Consider the following 14,938-nt stretch of genomic DNA (forward strand, 5'->3'; position numbering starts at 1 on the left):
ATTTACCCATTCCCTCTACCATTAATTCACCCATTCTTTCCACCTTAGTTCACCCATACTGTAATCCACTAATCCACCCAGTCCTTCAGGCATTAATTCACACATTCCCTCTGCCATTAGTTCACTCATTCCCTCAACCACTAATACACCCATTTACTAGGCCTTCAATGCACCCATTCTCTCGGCCATTAATTCATCCATTCCCTTAGCCATTAATACACACATTTCTCCATTTCATTTTTTTATTTTATTGTTTAAAAATTTTTTTTTGATGATGACCATTTTTAAGGTCTTTTTAAGTTGCTCCAATATTGCTTCTGTTTTATGTTTTGGTTTTTGGCCACGAGGCATGTGGGATCTTAGCTCCCCGACCAGGTTTCAAACCCGCACCCCCTGCATTGGAAGGCGAAGTCTTAAACACTGGACTGTCAGGCAAGTCCCTCTCCATTTCACTTAAATCATACACTCCGGCACCCATTCCCTCAGCCACTCATACACCCATAACCTAGGTCACTAATGCACCCATTCCTCCAGCCATTACTTCAGCTAGTCCCTCAGCCATTAATACAGCCATTCTCTCAGCCTTTGATACACCAATTCCCTCAGCTATTAATACTGTACACACATTCCCACGTCCATTAATTCACCCATTCCCGTATCCATTAATTCACCTTTTCTCTCAGCCATTAATTCACCCATCTCTAAGTCATTAACTCACCTATTCCCTCAGCCACTAATATACTCATTCCTTTAGTCATTACTTCACACATTCCCTCAGCCATAATTCACCTATTCCGGCAACCATTAATACACCGATTCCCTAATGCCTAATACACCCATTCTTTTGGCAATTAGTCCACCCATGCCCTCATGCCATTAATACACCCGTTCCCTGTCTCATTTATAAACCCATTTGCTCAACCATTAGTTCACTGTTACCTCAATCATTAGTTCACAGGTCCCTGAGCCATTAGTTTATCCATTGCCTCATCCCTTAATATACCCATTCCTTCAGGCACTCAATCACACTTTCCTTTAGCCACTAATCCTCAGCCATTATGTAAGCCATTCCCTCAGCCTTTGATACACCAGTTCCCTCAGGCACTAATACATACATTCCCACATCCATTAATTCACCCATTTCCTCAGCCATTAATTGAGACAATCCCTGAGACATTAATTCAGGCATTCTCTCCATCATTAATTCAGCCAATCCCTCAGCCATTAATTCACCCATACCCTGAGTCATTAACTCACTTATTCCTTCAGCCATGAATACACTCATTCCCTCAGTCATTACTTTACACATTCACTCAGCCATTAATTCACCTCTTCCCTCTGCCATTAATACACCAATTCCCTCATGCCTAAAAAACCCATTCTCCTAGCCATTAGTTCATCCATTCCCTCATGCCATTATGGAGCCACTGCCTTGACCATTATGTAACCCATTCCCTAAGCCATTAATTCATCTATTTCCTCATGCCATTCATTTACCCATTCCCTGAGCCATAATACACAGATTCCTGCAGCCTTTAATTCACCCATTCCGTCTCCATTAATTCACCACTCCCCTCAGCCATTAGCTCATCCATTCCTGAACTCATTAATATACCCAATGCCTCAACCAATAATATACCCATTCCGGGCTTCCCTGGTGGCACAGTGGTTAAGAGTCCACCTGCCAATGCAGGGGACACAGGTTGGAGCCCTGGTCCGGGAAGATCCCACATGCCGCGGAGCAACTTAGCCCGTGCGCCACAACTACTGAGCCTGTGCTCTAGAGCCTGTATGCCACAACTACTGAAGCCCATGTGCCTAGAGCCCATGCTCCACAACAAGAGAAGCCACCGCAATGAGAAGCCCGCGCACCGCAACAAAGAGTATCTCCCGCTCACCTCAACTAGAGAAAGCCTGCGTGCAGCAACGAAGACCCAACGCAGCCAAAAATAAATAAATTAAATAAATTTAAAAAATATATATATATATATATACCCATTCCATCATGCCATTAAAACACCTATTCCCTCAGCCTGTAGTTTACTCATTCCCTTAGCCCGGTAATCAACCATTCCCTCATGCCATTAATTCACCCTTTCCCTCAGCTCTAATCCAAAGATTCCCTCAGCCATTAATTCACCCATTCCCTCAGCCATTAATACACCCATTCCATCCTGCCATTTAAACACCTATTCTCTCCACCTTTAGTTCACCCCTTCCCTCAGCCTTCAATTCACCCATTCCCTCAGCCCTAATATAGATTCCCTCAGCCATTAATTCAGCCTTTCCCTAAGCCATTAACTCACCCATGCCTTCATGCCATTAATTCACCCATTCCTTCATGCCATTAATACACCCATTCCCTAAGCCATTAATTCACCCATTCCCTCTCCATTAATACACCACTCTGCTCAGCCATTATTTCATCCATTCCTTCAGCCATTAATACACCCATTGTCTCAGCCATTAATACACCCGTTGCCTCCTGCCATTAATTTACCCATTCCCTCAACCATTAATGCACCCATTTTATCTACCATTAGTTCAACCATTCCCTGATGCCATTAATACACCCTTTCCATCAGCCTAATTCATGTACTCTCTCAGCCACTAATACACACATTCCCTTAGCCACTCATACACCTATTCCTCCATCCATTAATACAGCTATTCCCTGTGCCATTAATTCACCCATTACCTCAGCCATTAATTCACCCATTCTCTCAGCCATTAATTCAGCCATTCCCTCATGCCCTTACTCCACCCTTTCCCTCAGCCATTATATCATCCATTCCTTTTGCCACTAATACACCCATTCTTTCATGCCATTAATACACCTATTTCCTCAGCCATTAGTTCAAACATTCCATCAGTCATTAATTCACCCATTCCTCCCACATTAACACATCCATTCCCCCATGCCAGGACTTCAGATAGCACCAACTGAGGCCATCTTATGCTTCCAGAAATGTCTCCTTCCACTCAAACAGCTATTCTAAAAAGGACAGAAATGTGGAAGCAGCATTTAATAATAAAGATTTCACACACCACACAAAATAACAAGGATATGGTGGTGATGATAATATCGACGGTAAGAAAACCCCAGATTTCCAGTTTTTCTTAAAAAAATTTGAAAGCTGCCCACAAGTGATCCTCTTTCCCAGGGTAGGAGCTGGCAGCAGCTGCCCGTCTGAACAAGAGATTCTCTCCCCTTCCTTCTGTCTACCCAAACTGTATTGTTTTTCTTACCTTCAGCCCAATTCACTCACTCCTGTCAGCTGTCCAGCCTCAGATGTGTCTGAGTTTGCAGCCTCGGCTTACTCACAGCCACCCATGGAGCGGTACATCTCCCACCCCCACCCATTCACCATCCCATCCAATCATTTGCCCACAGTGGCTTTGCGCAGGGCTTGTTGGATCCAAGCTGCCATCAAACTCCAGCCAACTTCGCAAGGGCCCTTGGAGAAGCCCAGACCCGGGGGTAGGGAGGAATCTGCCATCCACCCCACTGCATCCTCATTCAAGGGGTCTCCACCAGCAGCCCCTGGGTGGCACCCACCACGCTCCCTCCTTGGCCGCAGGGAACCCCGGACTGCCAGCTGGGCACTGTCTGGTCTGCGCGGGCAGGGTCGGGGGCTGGCGGTGGAGCGGTCAGGGCCCTCACCGGAGTTGTCCTCATCCTTGCGGATCTTCAGCTTCACCAGGTCCTCACACTGGCGCAGGATTTGTACAGCGTCCTCCATGGGGCAGTTGTCCAGGCGGATGTTGTCGATGGCCAGCAGCTTGTCACCCGGCTCAAGGGTGCCCGTCCTGCAGAAGCAGGGTGAGGACAGGAAGGAGCCTGGCACACGCAGGCCCCGAGCCCATCCTCGTGGGCCAGCCCCCCGCCCTGCCAGGGGCTCCCCTACCTGTGCGCCACGCTGCCTTTCTTGATGTCGGAGATGACCAGGGGCTCCCCTCGCTTCCTGCTGGCCGCTGGAGGGAAGGAGCCATGAAGCCCACCTTTGGTCACTTCAGCCTTGGGGGGCCCAGGAGCTGGGCGTAGACTTGGAGCCACGCGCCCTGCTCCCACAGCTCCCTGGCTGGCTGACTGTGGGCAAATCAGCTCCTCTCTCTGTGCCTCAATTTCCCCTCTGTAAAATGGGGATGAGGCCACAGAGTTCACGGGGACATCAGAGATTAACTAGACAAAGTGCGACAACACCTCCCACGCTCAGCCCATCTCCCAGCAAACAGAGCTCCCTGAGGGGCTGTGTCTAGCTGGTGTCTGTGTCCCCAGCACCTGGCACAGGGCCAGGTCCCAGAACTAGGTGACTTCAACAATTGAGTTCTTCCTTCCCCTGCTGCAGGGAATGCTGGCTGCCACAGCTCACAGCAGGATCCCGCTGGGGAATGGCTTTTGGCTGAGGGAGCAGCCTCACCCAATAAAATGCCTGCACCCAATGACTGGTTCACGTAGTGGTGCCAAGGCAAGGCTCCCAGCCTCGGCTCAGGACAACTCCCGTGGCCTCCCCAGCAAAGAGCTCCCCGTGGGATTGGCCGAGTCCTCTACTGGGACTACATCGCAGCACAGCTCCTCCCTTTGCCTGGTCCTGAGGCCTCCTCCACCCACAGGTGTTGACCCTGAGAGCCCTCCTCAATAAGGTCCCTGCAGGTAATTCCTAGCGTGAAAAGCTGTTTCCCAGGGAGCACGATCTAAGACAATGGGTGGCTGAGTTTTCCTGCAGAAAGAATCCATTTGGGCTAATGAGTTTTTCCATGAGTGACCAGGTGTAAGGCGGTCCTTCTAGCCCATGCAGCACCTTTGCAAATGAGACAAAGGTGCCCTTTCTAATTAGTCTGTTGAGAAAATGTTAGAAAACTGTAAGTGTACCTTGAATGGGCACCTTGTGTCCTGTACAACCTGGGCAACTGCACCTGGTTGCCCTGCCCAGCGGTTCCTGGGCTGGAAGAAGCTTCTCCCCCTCAATTGCTTAAACTCCCACCACCACTGACTGCAGGGTCCAGGGCAGGAAGGAGCTGCGGCAGCAGCCCTTCTGGACAGTTACCCCTCCGGGGCATGACGAGGAGATGGCAGGAGATGAAATCAGAGGACTTTGGCTTTTCCTGAGTGAGATGCAGGCTGGGGAGGGCTCTGACTGTTCCCATGCTTATGTATTCTACCTTTCTCTTTCCATTCTGCAGTCCCTCACTTTCATTCCTTTGACAAACATGAATTAAGCACCTACTGTGTTCTAGGCCTTTTCTGGGCCCTGGGAACACAGAGGCAAACAGAAAACTAAACCTGGCCTGTATGTCTGGCGCCTTACAAACCACTTCACTACCCCCGGAGACTAAAAAGGCCAGGAGATTCCCATTGTGCAGAATGGGAAACCGAGGCCTTGAGAAGCCTTGCCTAAGGACACACAACCGGGCACTGCGGTGGAGGGAAGCCACGTCAGACAGCCCTCCCTCCCACCCAGAGCCTTCCCGCCCGGCCAGGTGCTGGGCGTTTTCTCGGGGCAGGCGGAGAGCGTGCGGGGAGCGGACTCACAGCTGATGGTGATGCCCAGCTCCACGCCACGCCTCTTGGGCAGCTTCACGTGGAAGGTGCCGCTGCTCGGGATGACGGACTCTGCGTGCAAACAGACACACACCCACGTGAGACTCAAGGGAAGGGCCTCAGGGAGTCCCTGCCCCACATCCATTCTGGTCCAGTGGGGAGGGACCCCAAACAACCCCATCCTGCTTCTTGCACCCACAGATGAGGAAACTGAGACATGGTGCACTGACTTGTCGGAGACAAGCACCCATCAGGTCAGAGCAGAGTCAGGACTAGAACCCAAACCTTACGGCTGCCGCCTCTCCGGGGGCCCCATGGCCCAGCCCAGTCCGTTCGGATCCAGCAATGACTAACTGGACGCCTCTCATGGGCCGGGCCTCAGCTGGTGCTTTCACACGCTTTATCTCGTCTAGTCTGAACAACACCCCTTGTGATAGAGGATTCCATTCCCTATTTTACACTGGGGGGAACTAAGGGTGGGGGAGGAAGGGTCCTGTCCAAAGTCACACAGTGTCCAAATCACAGAACCAGAATTCTAACCGAGTTGTTTGGGGTTCTCTGCGTAAACCCTCATCCCACCCCACCCCCCAGCTCCTGTTCCACTGCAAAAACCCTCATCAACCCCCACACTGGCATGTGCAATTCCTTCCACCCCGGCGAGTGCCTTTCTCCCACCATTAGTGCTGGGGACACACTGCAAATGCGGGGAGAAGGATCAGGGCAGGGCGGGAGGTTGGGGGGAGCAGGGTAGTGAGAGGAGGGAGCACAGGGTCCCGAAGGAGAGCAGGAAGCTCGGGGCACCCACTCACCGGCAACGTCAAACTCCACCTCCAGCACGACCTTGTGGGCCAGCGCCGCGTCCCGCAGCAGCTGGTTGGCTTCCTCCATCGTCCCGTCCTCGGTGGCAACGCCATTGATGGCCAGGATGCGGTCCCCTACCTGCAGCAGCCCACACCTGAACCGGACAGCCCGGCAGAGAGAAGAGGCCCCGTTGGGAGACAGGAACATTGCGCAGGAGCAGGGCCAGGCTCCAACCTGGGCCCCGCCTCCCGGGCGGGGGTGGAAAGCTCAGCTCCACCCTGTGCCAGCTGTAGATCCTCAGGCAATTTACCACAGGACTCTGGCTAAAGTGTGACCTTGCTGGGCCTCAGTTTCTCTGTCTGTCCAATGCGGATGATGCCATGCCTTAGGAGATGTATATAGAGGACTCTGACTTCAGTCACACAGGGGTTCACGTCCTGGGTCACTCGAGTTGTGTGACCCTAGGCAGGTGAAATCAGCTTCTCTGAGCCTCAGATTCCTCATCTACAAAATGGGGCTGGTAACGGGGTTGACGTGATAGTTGATGAGATACAACTGTGCAGCCAGGCTTGGTGTATGACTTGGTTTCCCTGGCTGCCCGTAAGCCCCCCACCCCCGAATTGGAGAGTGGTAGGCCCAGTGGGTTGGGGGCAGTAGGCTCACCTCTCCGCCGGGCTGTCAGGCTCAATAAAACGCACGAGGGGTGGGGAGGACAGGGTCTCGGTGGCGAAGATGCCTCCCTGCAGCTGGAGACCGAAGCCGCTGAGGGGGTCTCCGCAGAGCACGACCTCGGTGGTCTCTGTGTGCACAATCTGGCCGCCTGGCCCCACGGTGCTGGAGGCCAGCGACACTGCGGGGCAGGCAGGCACGGCGCTCAAGGCACAGCCCCAGGGACGCCTTCCTGCCAAAGCCCATCCTCCCTCGGCCCAGACACCTGAAGTCAGAGAGGTGAGTGAGCGGGAGGCCTGACTGGCCCGGGGTGGGGCGGGGCAAAGTCGAGGCCCATTCTAAGCCTTGGTTTCCTCACCTGAGCAATGAGATCACGAGTCCCACCTGGCAGAGCTGTGGCAAGGATTAAGGAAGACAGCTCTCGGGACTGCCGTGTTGTAAAACAGAGGCTCTGAGGGTCGGTGATACTATGTCATGTCATGTTGTGTGATGTTATATTTCAATTTGTTTTATTATTATATCATATACCAAATATCACATTATATTACTGTTAGATACGATAGTATATATTATGCCATTTTTGGTAACAGCTTTATTGAGATACAATTTGGCTACCACAGTATACACCCACAGAGTGTACAATTCAACACTCTGTTTTTAGTATATTGAATACTTAGTACGTTCAAGTTGTACAGCCATCCTCTCACTCAATTTTGGGACATTTTCAATCCCTTAAAGAAACCCTGTTGCCTTTAGTTAATCACCCAAATCCTCCCATCTCTTCCAGCCCTAAGCAACCACTAATCTACTTTCAATGTCTTTAGAGTTGCCTATTCAGGACATTTCATATCAATGGAATCATACTATACACGGTCTTTTGTGTCTGGTTTCTTTCAATTAGCATAATGTTTTCAGGATTCATCCATGCAGCACATATCAAAACTCCCTTCCTTCTTGAAGCTGGCTAATATCTAACTGTATGATGATAGCACATTTTTAAAATCCATCCATTGATGGACATCTGGGTTGTTTCCACCTTTTGGGTATTATGAATAACACTGTATAAACATGTGTAAATATGTTTTTGGGTGAACATGACATATGTTTTCATTTTTCTTGGGCATTTACTTAAGAGTGGAATTTCTGGGTCATATGATAACTCTGTTTAACTATTTCATATGTTATTTAATATATTTTATTTTATATTCCATATATAAAATACATTTGTATTATTAATATGGATAAGGATATCGATAAGGATATCAATTATTAAATAAAACTTATTATATTTCTTTCTATTAATTATACTGTTGTGTCTTCATATATTATTTTCTTATATATTATATATACATTACAATACATGTAACACTTTATTGTTGGGTATATTGTGTTATTATATTTATATTCACTATTTTTTTCACTATTGATTTTTTCATTATTTCATTATTTTTTCACCTCAATGATAAGATTGTACCTGGAACACTGGAGGTGTTCAAAAAATTTTATTTAACTAATTAATTGTTATCATCAAGGAAGGAGACAGGTAAGGGGTCCCAAGAGTTCCCAGGCTCCATAAGCTCCTGCCTGTGAACGACACTTCTGAATCTTTTCACCTACACACCCCCTGCTTCAGTGGGTGACAAAGGTGCTGGTAAAGGGGTATTGTATCTCTCATCTGACTCTGAATTCTGTTTCCCTTTCCACCTTGGCTGCCAGGAAGCTCATATCCATATTTCGCTCCTTTCAGGTGCCAGATGACTTATATTTCTCTTTTCCCTCACCTGGTTCAATCCTAAATGGCCCAGTCTGACCTTCCGTTCTTTCTGGAGGCCTCCCCAACTCACATGGAAGGAGGCTGGGAACACTTTCAACATCAACAAAGGAAAGATTCTTCCCAGGAAAGATTTCAAAATTCTGGGCATTCTTGTGACTTTTGCTACTTCCACATGTTTCCTGCATTATCATTCATCACTATTTGTCTTTACATTTATTCATCTTTAAAAATACTTAAATACAGGCTTCGCTGGTGGCGCAGTGGTTGAGAGTCTGCCTGCCGATGCAGGGGACGCGGGTTTGTGCCCCGGTCCGGGAAGATCCCACATGCCGCGGAGCGGCTGGGCCTGTGAGCCATGGCTGCTGAGCCTGCGCGTCCGGAGCCTGTGCTCCGCAACGGGAGAGGCCGCAACAGTGAGAGGCCCGTGTACCACAAAAAAAAAAAAAAAACCTTAAATACCTTCATTTCAAAAGGAACTATATATAGTGATCATAAATAAAGAGAAATGTTTATAAGCAAAAGTTAAGTAGAAATATATATCTAATAAAACTAAAAATTACTATATTCTGGATGGCTAGTTTCAGGCCTGTGTGTCTCTGTCTTAGGGAAAATTAACAAATGTCAGAGAGGTGGTAAAGACAAAGTAACACCACACCCTGGAATGGATCAGAGGGCTGAAGGAGAGAAAAATGAAATGGAGTTACTGTGAGACCTTCGTGCAAATCTGAAAAGGCATCCTTTCCTCAAGACACTTTGCCACCACCTGCTGGGAATTTTTCATAATAAAAATACAAGACAAAGTGTACAAAGTAACTGTCACCCCTCAGGTGTGCCCTTGTGCAGTGCACAACCTGCCCAACCATCCGCAGCAGCCTGGTGTACCACGCATGCTATTTGATGCCCCCCACCCACCCCCAGCCCTGCCCCAAATACCCCATACCCTTTGGCAAATCTCTCTCTCAGGCACAGAGGCAGCCCAGAGGGGAGGGAAGAGACCATGGCTTACATGAGCTCTTGTGTTCTCTTCTTCGCTGCCTCCTCCGTCCCATTGTGGTCCGGGGGCTCATGGGCTGGGATCCGCGAGGAAGGGTGCTGGGATTGGTGCAGGGAAAGGCGTGGTTCATGGTCGGTGAGGAAAAGGGAGATGAGGACAAGGCTGGGGGAGATGAGAGCACAGAACAATGAGCCCCAGCAGAGCCCTTCACCCTGCCTCAGGGAGACACAGGGATGCCTTCCCCCCTCCACCGTGCTCGCTGTGTGACCTCTGCGAGCCAGTCTCTCCCACTCTGGGCCTCAAAGCTTGCAGGGTTTTCACAGACCTGTTGAAACCCAGCTTCCAGACAGGGGCCCATCTCGTCACTAATGTGTGAGGTGATGCTGTGAGGACCCCTGACTTCTCTGAGTCTTGGCTTCCTTCCCTATAAAGCAGGCTCCAGCCCCTCCCTAGGAATAGGGGAGAGTGACAGCGGGGAGGGCACTTTACATCGGCTCTGGTCCTGGCTGGCAGGGGTGGCCCAGGTGGGTGTCCTGCAGTGGCCAGGCCGGGGGCTGTGGCAGGAGGGCATGCAGGGGTCCCAGCGATGTGGCTGCTCGCTCCTCTGCACCTTCACTGTGGCGGAGAAAGAGGAGAGACAGACGTTGGGGGCTGAGCAGGTCTGGATCACCACACCCATGAAGGATGAGCTCCTGCCCGCACAATGAGGGGAGGAGAGCAGGAAGAGAAGATGCAGAGTTTCCCAAGCCAAGCCAGGCATTCGAGATTTTGCCGGCACGTCCTGGATGCCCACCGTGTGCCGGGCACTGTGCTCAGGGCTCAGCCCGAGAGGCAGGGACAGGAGAGGGAAAGCTGGCTCAGATCAAGGCCCACAGCTGGGAGGTGCTGGAGGAGCAGGATGTGAACCAGGCTGACTGGCTTTGGAGCTCAAGAACTGACCGGTCAGCTCCAAGGAGTGCAGTTTGCCGACGATGACCAGCTGCAGCACCTTCGGAGTCTGCCGCAGTGCTGCAGCCTGGGCCGGGGGCTGGGCACGCAGGGCACCAGGGCCTGGCATTTCTGCCCCGCGCTGGGCTCTCGGGGGCCACCTGGGTCCCTGTTGGGTTGGCCCAGGCCTGCCCGGACCTGCATCGCAGTCTGAGGCTGTTCCCGCTTCCTCCCCTCCACCTTCCACAGGCATCAACCCCAGCGAACTCTTTACTCCAGCTAAGCATCTGCTTCCCAGGGGACCCCGCAGACCCTCTACCAGATCCTGCCCCCCTCACATCCCCAGCATCCCCCTCCTACCCACTGCCCCAGGCCCTGTACTGGTTCTTCCTTCTGCTGCAGGACTTGTGGGGGGATGTCCAGCCTGGTGCAACATGTTCTTGGAGGGATGGGTGAGGTCTCCCGGTGATCTCAGCCCACTGACTCTGCCTCCCTGTTTGGTGACTCCAACCCCACCCGGGGGCTGGGCCACCTCTGGGGCTAGCAGCCGGGTCCAATCCTGGCTCCATCACTGACCAGCTGTGGGACTGGGATAAGTCACTTAGCCCCCCTGTGCCTCATTGTCACATCTGTAAAATGGGACAAATCCCTAGGGAAGCTGGGAGGATCAGAATGAGTTAGCACGTATGATGTGCTTACAGCAGTGCTGGGTGCTTAGCAGAGGCTTATTCAATGAGAGCCAGGGGCACTGTCAGCAGCTGTGTGCTCTTGGAAGGACCTGCCCTACTGGGCGCCTCGGCACCTCTGTACCAACCTTGTAGACTTGTCATGTGGGTGAACCCACATGACCCGTGGGAAGCCCAGGCACCACAGCAGGGGGTAGGGGAACAGAGGACGGGACTTCAAGCCCCAAAGCCTCCTCCATCAGCCCCTGCTGTGGCTTGTCGGGGTCCTTACCGACCCTGGCAGAGACCAGAGATGCCGGTCCTCACACATCTGATCTGCAGAATTTTTCTCTTCTGGAAGATTGGGGTTGCAAAGGGTGGGGCAGGCAGACTCCATCCTCGCCCCCCTCCCCCACTGTGCCCCAAGGGCTGGAATTCACAGCCTGACCCCCTTGACCAAGCCTGTGCACTCGGGGTCTTGACGCCTACTTACAGATGAGGCAGCTGAGGCTCAGAGAGGCAAAGCACCTGTCCAGCTGTTAGGGACGAAGCTGGGATGTGAACTCGAAACCCAAGGGTTAGGCTGCTGGAAGCACTTGCCTGCCCTGAGCAGGAGGCTGCCTTCCTCTGACCACCCTCCAGCCTGCCCCAGGCCCCCGCTCTGCCCTCTGGGACCCCAGACCATCTGCTCCCTCTGCTCTTAGAACTGCCCAGCGCCTAGGTCCCTGGTCCAAGCTGGGAGCCCCGACCCCTCACAGGGGTGGCTCTAGGCCCTCCGTGACTGCTTGGCTGCCTCCTCTGGACCTGCCGAGGGCCCTGAGCTGAGTCCAGGGTCCAAACTCTGAGTAGCACAGGGCACAGAAGACTGTCCCCTCCCTTGTTCTAGCCCTTATACTTCTATTAATATAACCAGTGATGGAACTAGCTTTTGGGCCAACCATGCCAGCAAGCTGTCAAATCAAACACCCAAGTTGTTTATCCGCCCCACCTCCCCACCCTTAGCTGCTGCACTTGACAGTTCGAGCTTCCCTGTGGGAATGGACATTTGTTCCAGTAAATTTTAGCCTGCCCAAGGCTTTGGTCCATTAGCCTTCAGGTTTGAGCTCTGAGGTCTGCCAAGGGGACCCACCTGCCTCTGAGGGCTTCAGGGGCCGCCGACTCTGGGGCGCAGGTAGGATCTCCAGCCGCACTTTCTCCGACACGCTAGCCAGGAGCTTGGTGGCTTCAAGCAGCGAGCAGTGTTCAGTGCTGGTGCCATCAATGGACAGGATGCGGTCTCCGGCATGCAGGGCCCCACTCCTGGCCAGGTCAGGGAGCAAAGGGGGAGGCTGGTCCAGCTGGACAGAGCTCTGGGCAGCTCTCCCCCTGCAGCCCCCACGCCGTGGCAGCTCTCAGTGGGTGCCCACCTGTCCACCACACTGGCCGGCTTGATGCGGTCGATGGTGATGACTGGATTGTTCCGGTGGGAGCCGGTGGTGAGCGAGATCCCCAAGGTGGACCCTGGTGTCTTGGTTATTTCCACTATCAAGGGCCCTGAAGCGTTGGCCACTGTGTCTGGTAAGTGGAAGGAAAGAAGAGTTTGAGATGCAAATATTGAGCACCTTTCTCCATCTCGACTTAACCCTCACTGCCAGGGAGGGATCACTGCACCCACTTTACAGACAAGAAAACTGAGGTGCGTGGAAGCAAAGACCTCGTCCAAGGTCACACAGCCACTCAGAAGCAGATGAGGGGTAGGAATTCAGGTCTCAGGGGCTCTGAGCCCAGGCCTTTGCTGGACAATACTAATTTGCTCGCATATATTCGAGAGCCGACTGAATACACGGAACTGTGGGTTTCACTACGAGCATTCCCCCTTTCAGAAAACGGCATCCCATTCACCCACCCAGTGGCTGGAAAACAAAACCCTGCTCCTCCTACTCTCACCCCCACCCCCATGTCCAAACATCAGCAAACCAGGCCAGTGGACCTTCATTGTACTTCCCGAATCTGACCCCGTCTATCCCCCAGCTCAGCCCCTGGCCCAGCCACCATCACCTTTCTCTCACCTGGACAGCTGCAGATTAGAGGGCATCACGCAGCCTTCCCATCTCTCTCCCTGATTTTTTTACACACTTATCATCATCTGACACACTCTATATGTGATTTATTCCATCTATTGTCCGTCTCTCTCCACCAGAATATCCCATGCGAATGGAGACCTCATCTGTGTTGTTCTCAGGTGGATCCCCAGTGCAACAAACAACACCTGGCAGAGTATTACTACCCAGAGAGGCTCAGAGAGGCTGTGACTGGGCCAAGGTCACACAGCCTTTGCAGTGGTGAGGATCTATACCTGCTACCCCCTTCCCTCTATCCCTGGGCCTCTTCCTGCTCCAACCCTAGCCCTTAGGCCCCCAACTCACCTGGAATGGCCACATCATACTCCACCTGGAAGAGTGCCTCGTGGCTGCACTGCCGCAGGGTGGCCAGAGCAGTGGCGTGGCTGGCCCCATGCAGCAGTATCCCGTCAACGCTGAGTAGCCTGTCCCCCACCTTCAAGGAGCCCTCCCTGTGGGGAAGGGCCCGGTCAGTCAGCCTCACCCAGCGCGAGCCAGAGAACAGAGGGAGGGCAGGGTGCGGGAGAAGGAGAAAGGGACAGAGCGGATGAGGGAAGGAATGCACATGTGGGTGAAAGAACCAGGGAGGTTATGTGGAAGCAGCTGAATAACTGAAGCGGGCACTGAAGACGGGGGTCGGGTCAGCTCCGACCCCTCCCAGAGGCGCTTAATAAATTCAGTCCCAGCTCAGCCCTCCAGCGTCTGAGCTGGAGATGCCCTTCGAGGTCACCACCAGGGCCCCGACAGGGTCCCAGCCCTGCCGGGCCACTCAGCATCAGGGGCGGGCAGTCTGGAGGCTTCGAGCTGCCAGCACAGCGGTCCCTGCCCAGGTCCCCACCCTGGTTCTCAGCAGTGATTCTGGGCTGGTGAGAAACATGCCTGGGAAGGAATTCCACTGGGCCCCAGGGGAGGGGCATGAGGTGTTCACCTTGGTTTGGGTCACATCCCAGCTCTGGAATGCCTGCCCAAACAGGTGGCCAAAGCTATTCTGGGAGGTTCTATGAATAACTCATCACAGACCCGTCCCAAGGTCAGGTTTAGATTTCTGACAAGGCCTTTCCAGGCATTTCTTAAAATGGCCAGGAATCTCCCGCTGGGAGGTCATGGGGTCAGGAGTTGGAAGCTGGGTGTGTTCCTACTCCACACTCTCTCCTCCTGGTGCTTCTGAGCTTCTGAGCGGGGCTCAGGCAGGGCCAGGCTGGCAGCGCAGCCAGGACTGGGGAAGCTGCATCACAGAGAACCACAGTGACGCTGGTCACCATGCCCCACACTTCCTTCACAGCAGCTCTTAGGGGCTGCACTATTGGACCCACTCCACAGACAGGAAAATGAAGGCCAGGGAAGGGGTAATATGACACTAAAGCTCACTCTCCATCCCCATCCCGCCCCCGCCCCCCCCCCCCACCGCCTCGAGATAGCAGGACCTTGGGGAAGAAAGGTTGGGGGAAGCTCTCATTTGGGGTTTAG

At 52.6% G+C, this 14,938-nt stretch overlaps 1 protein-coding gene across 3 annotated transcripts in view; it reads right to left on the reverse strand.

Moving 5' to 3' along the window:
• Positions 1 to 14,938, reverse strand: part of GRIP2 (glutamate receptor interacting protein 2) — a 91,581-nt gene that overhangs the window by 49,913 nt on the left and 26,730 nt on the right. For all 3 annotated transcript variants that reach the window (XM_060307722.1, XM_060307723.1, XM_060307724.1), the window contains exons 7-16: positions 13,778 to 13,923; positions 12,779 to 12,926; positions 12,502 to 12,671; positions 10,270 to 10,395; positions 9,793 to 9,942; positions 7,007 to 7,193; positions 6,352 to 6,497; positions 5,534 to 5,614; positions 3,909 to 3,975; positions 3,665 to 3,810 (exon numbers count right to left, since the gene is read on the reverse strand). In XM_060307722.1, the coding sequence (XP_060163705.1) occupies positions 3,665 to 3,810; positions 3,909 to 3,975; positions 5,534 to 5,614; positions 6,352 to 6,497; positions 7,007 to 7,193; positions 9,793 to 9,942; positions 10,270 to 10,395; positions 12,502 to 12,671; positions 12,779 to 12,926; positions 13,778 to 13,923 (1,367 nt within the window). The remainder of the gene's footprint in view (positions 1 to 3,664; positions 3,811 to 3,908; positions 3,976 to 5,533; positions 5,615 to 6,351; positions 6,498 to 7,006; positions 7,194 to 9,792; positions 9,943 to 10,269; positions 10,396 to 12,501; positions 12,672 to 12,778; positions 12,927 to 13,777; positions 13,924 to 14,938) is intronic.

The sequence above is a fragment of the Globicephala melas genome, chromosome 11 (genome assembly GCF_963455315.2).
Source record: "Globicephala melas chromosome 11, mGloMel1.2, whole genome shotgun sequence".
Taxonomy (NCBI): Eukaryota; Metazoa; Chordata; class Mammalia; order Artiodactyla; family Delphinidae; genus Globicephala; species Globicephala melas.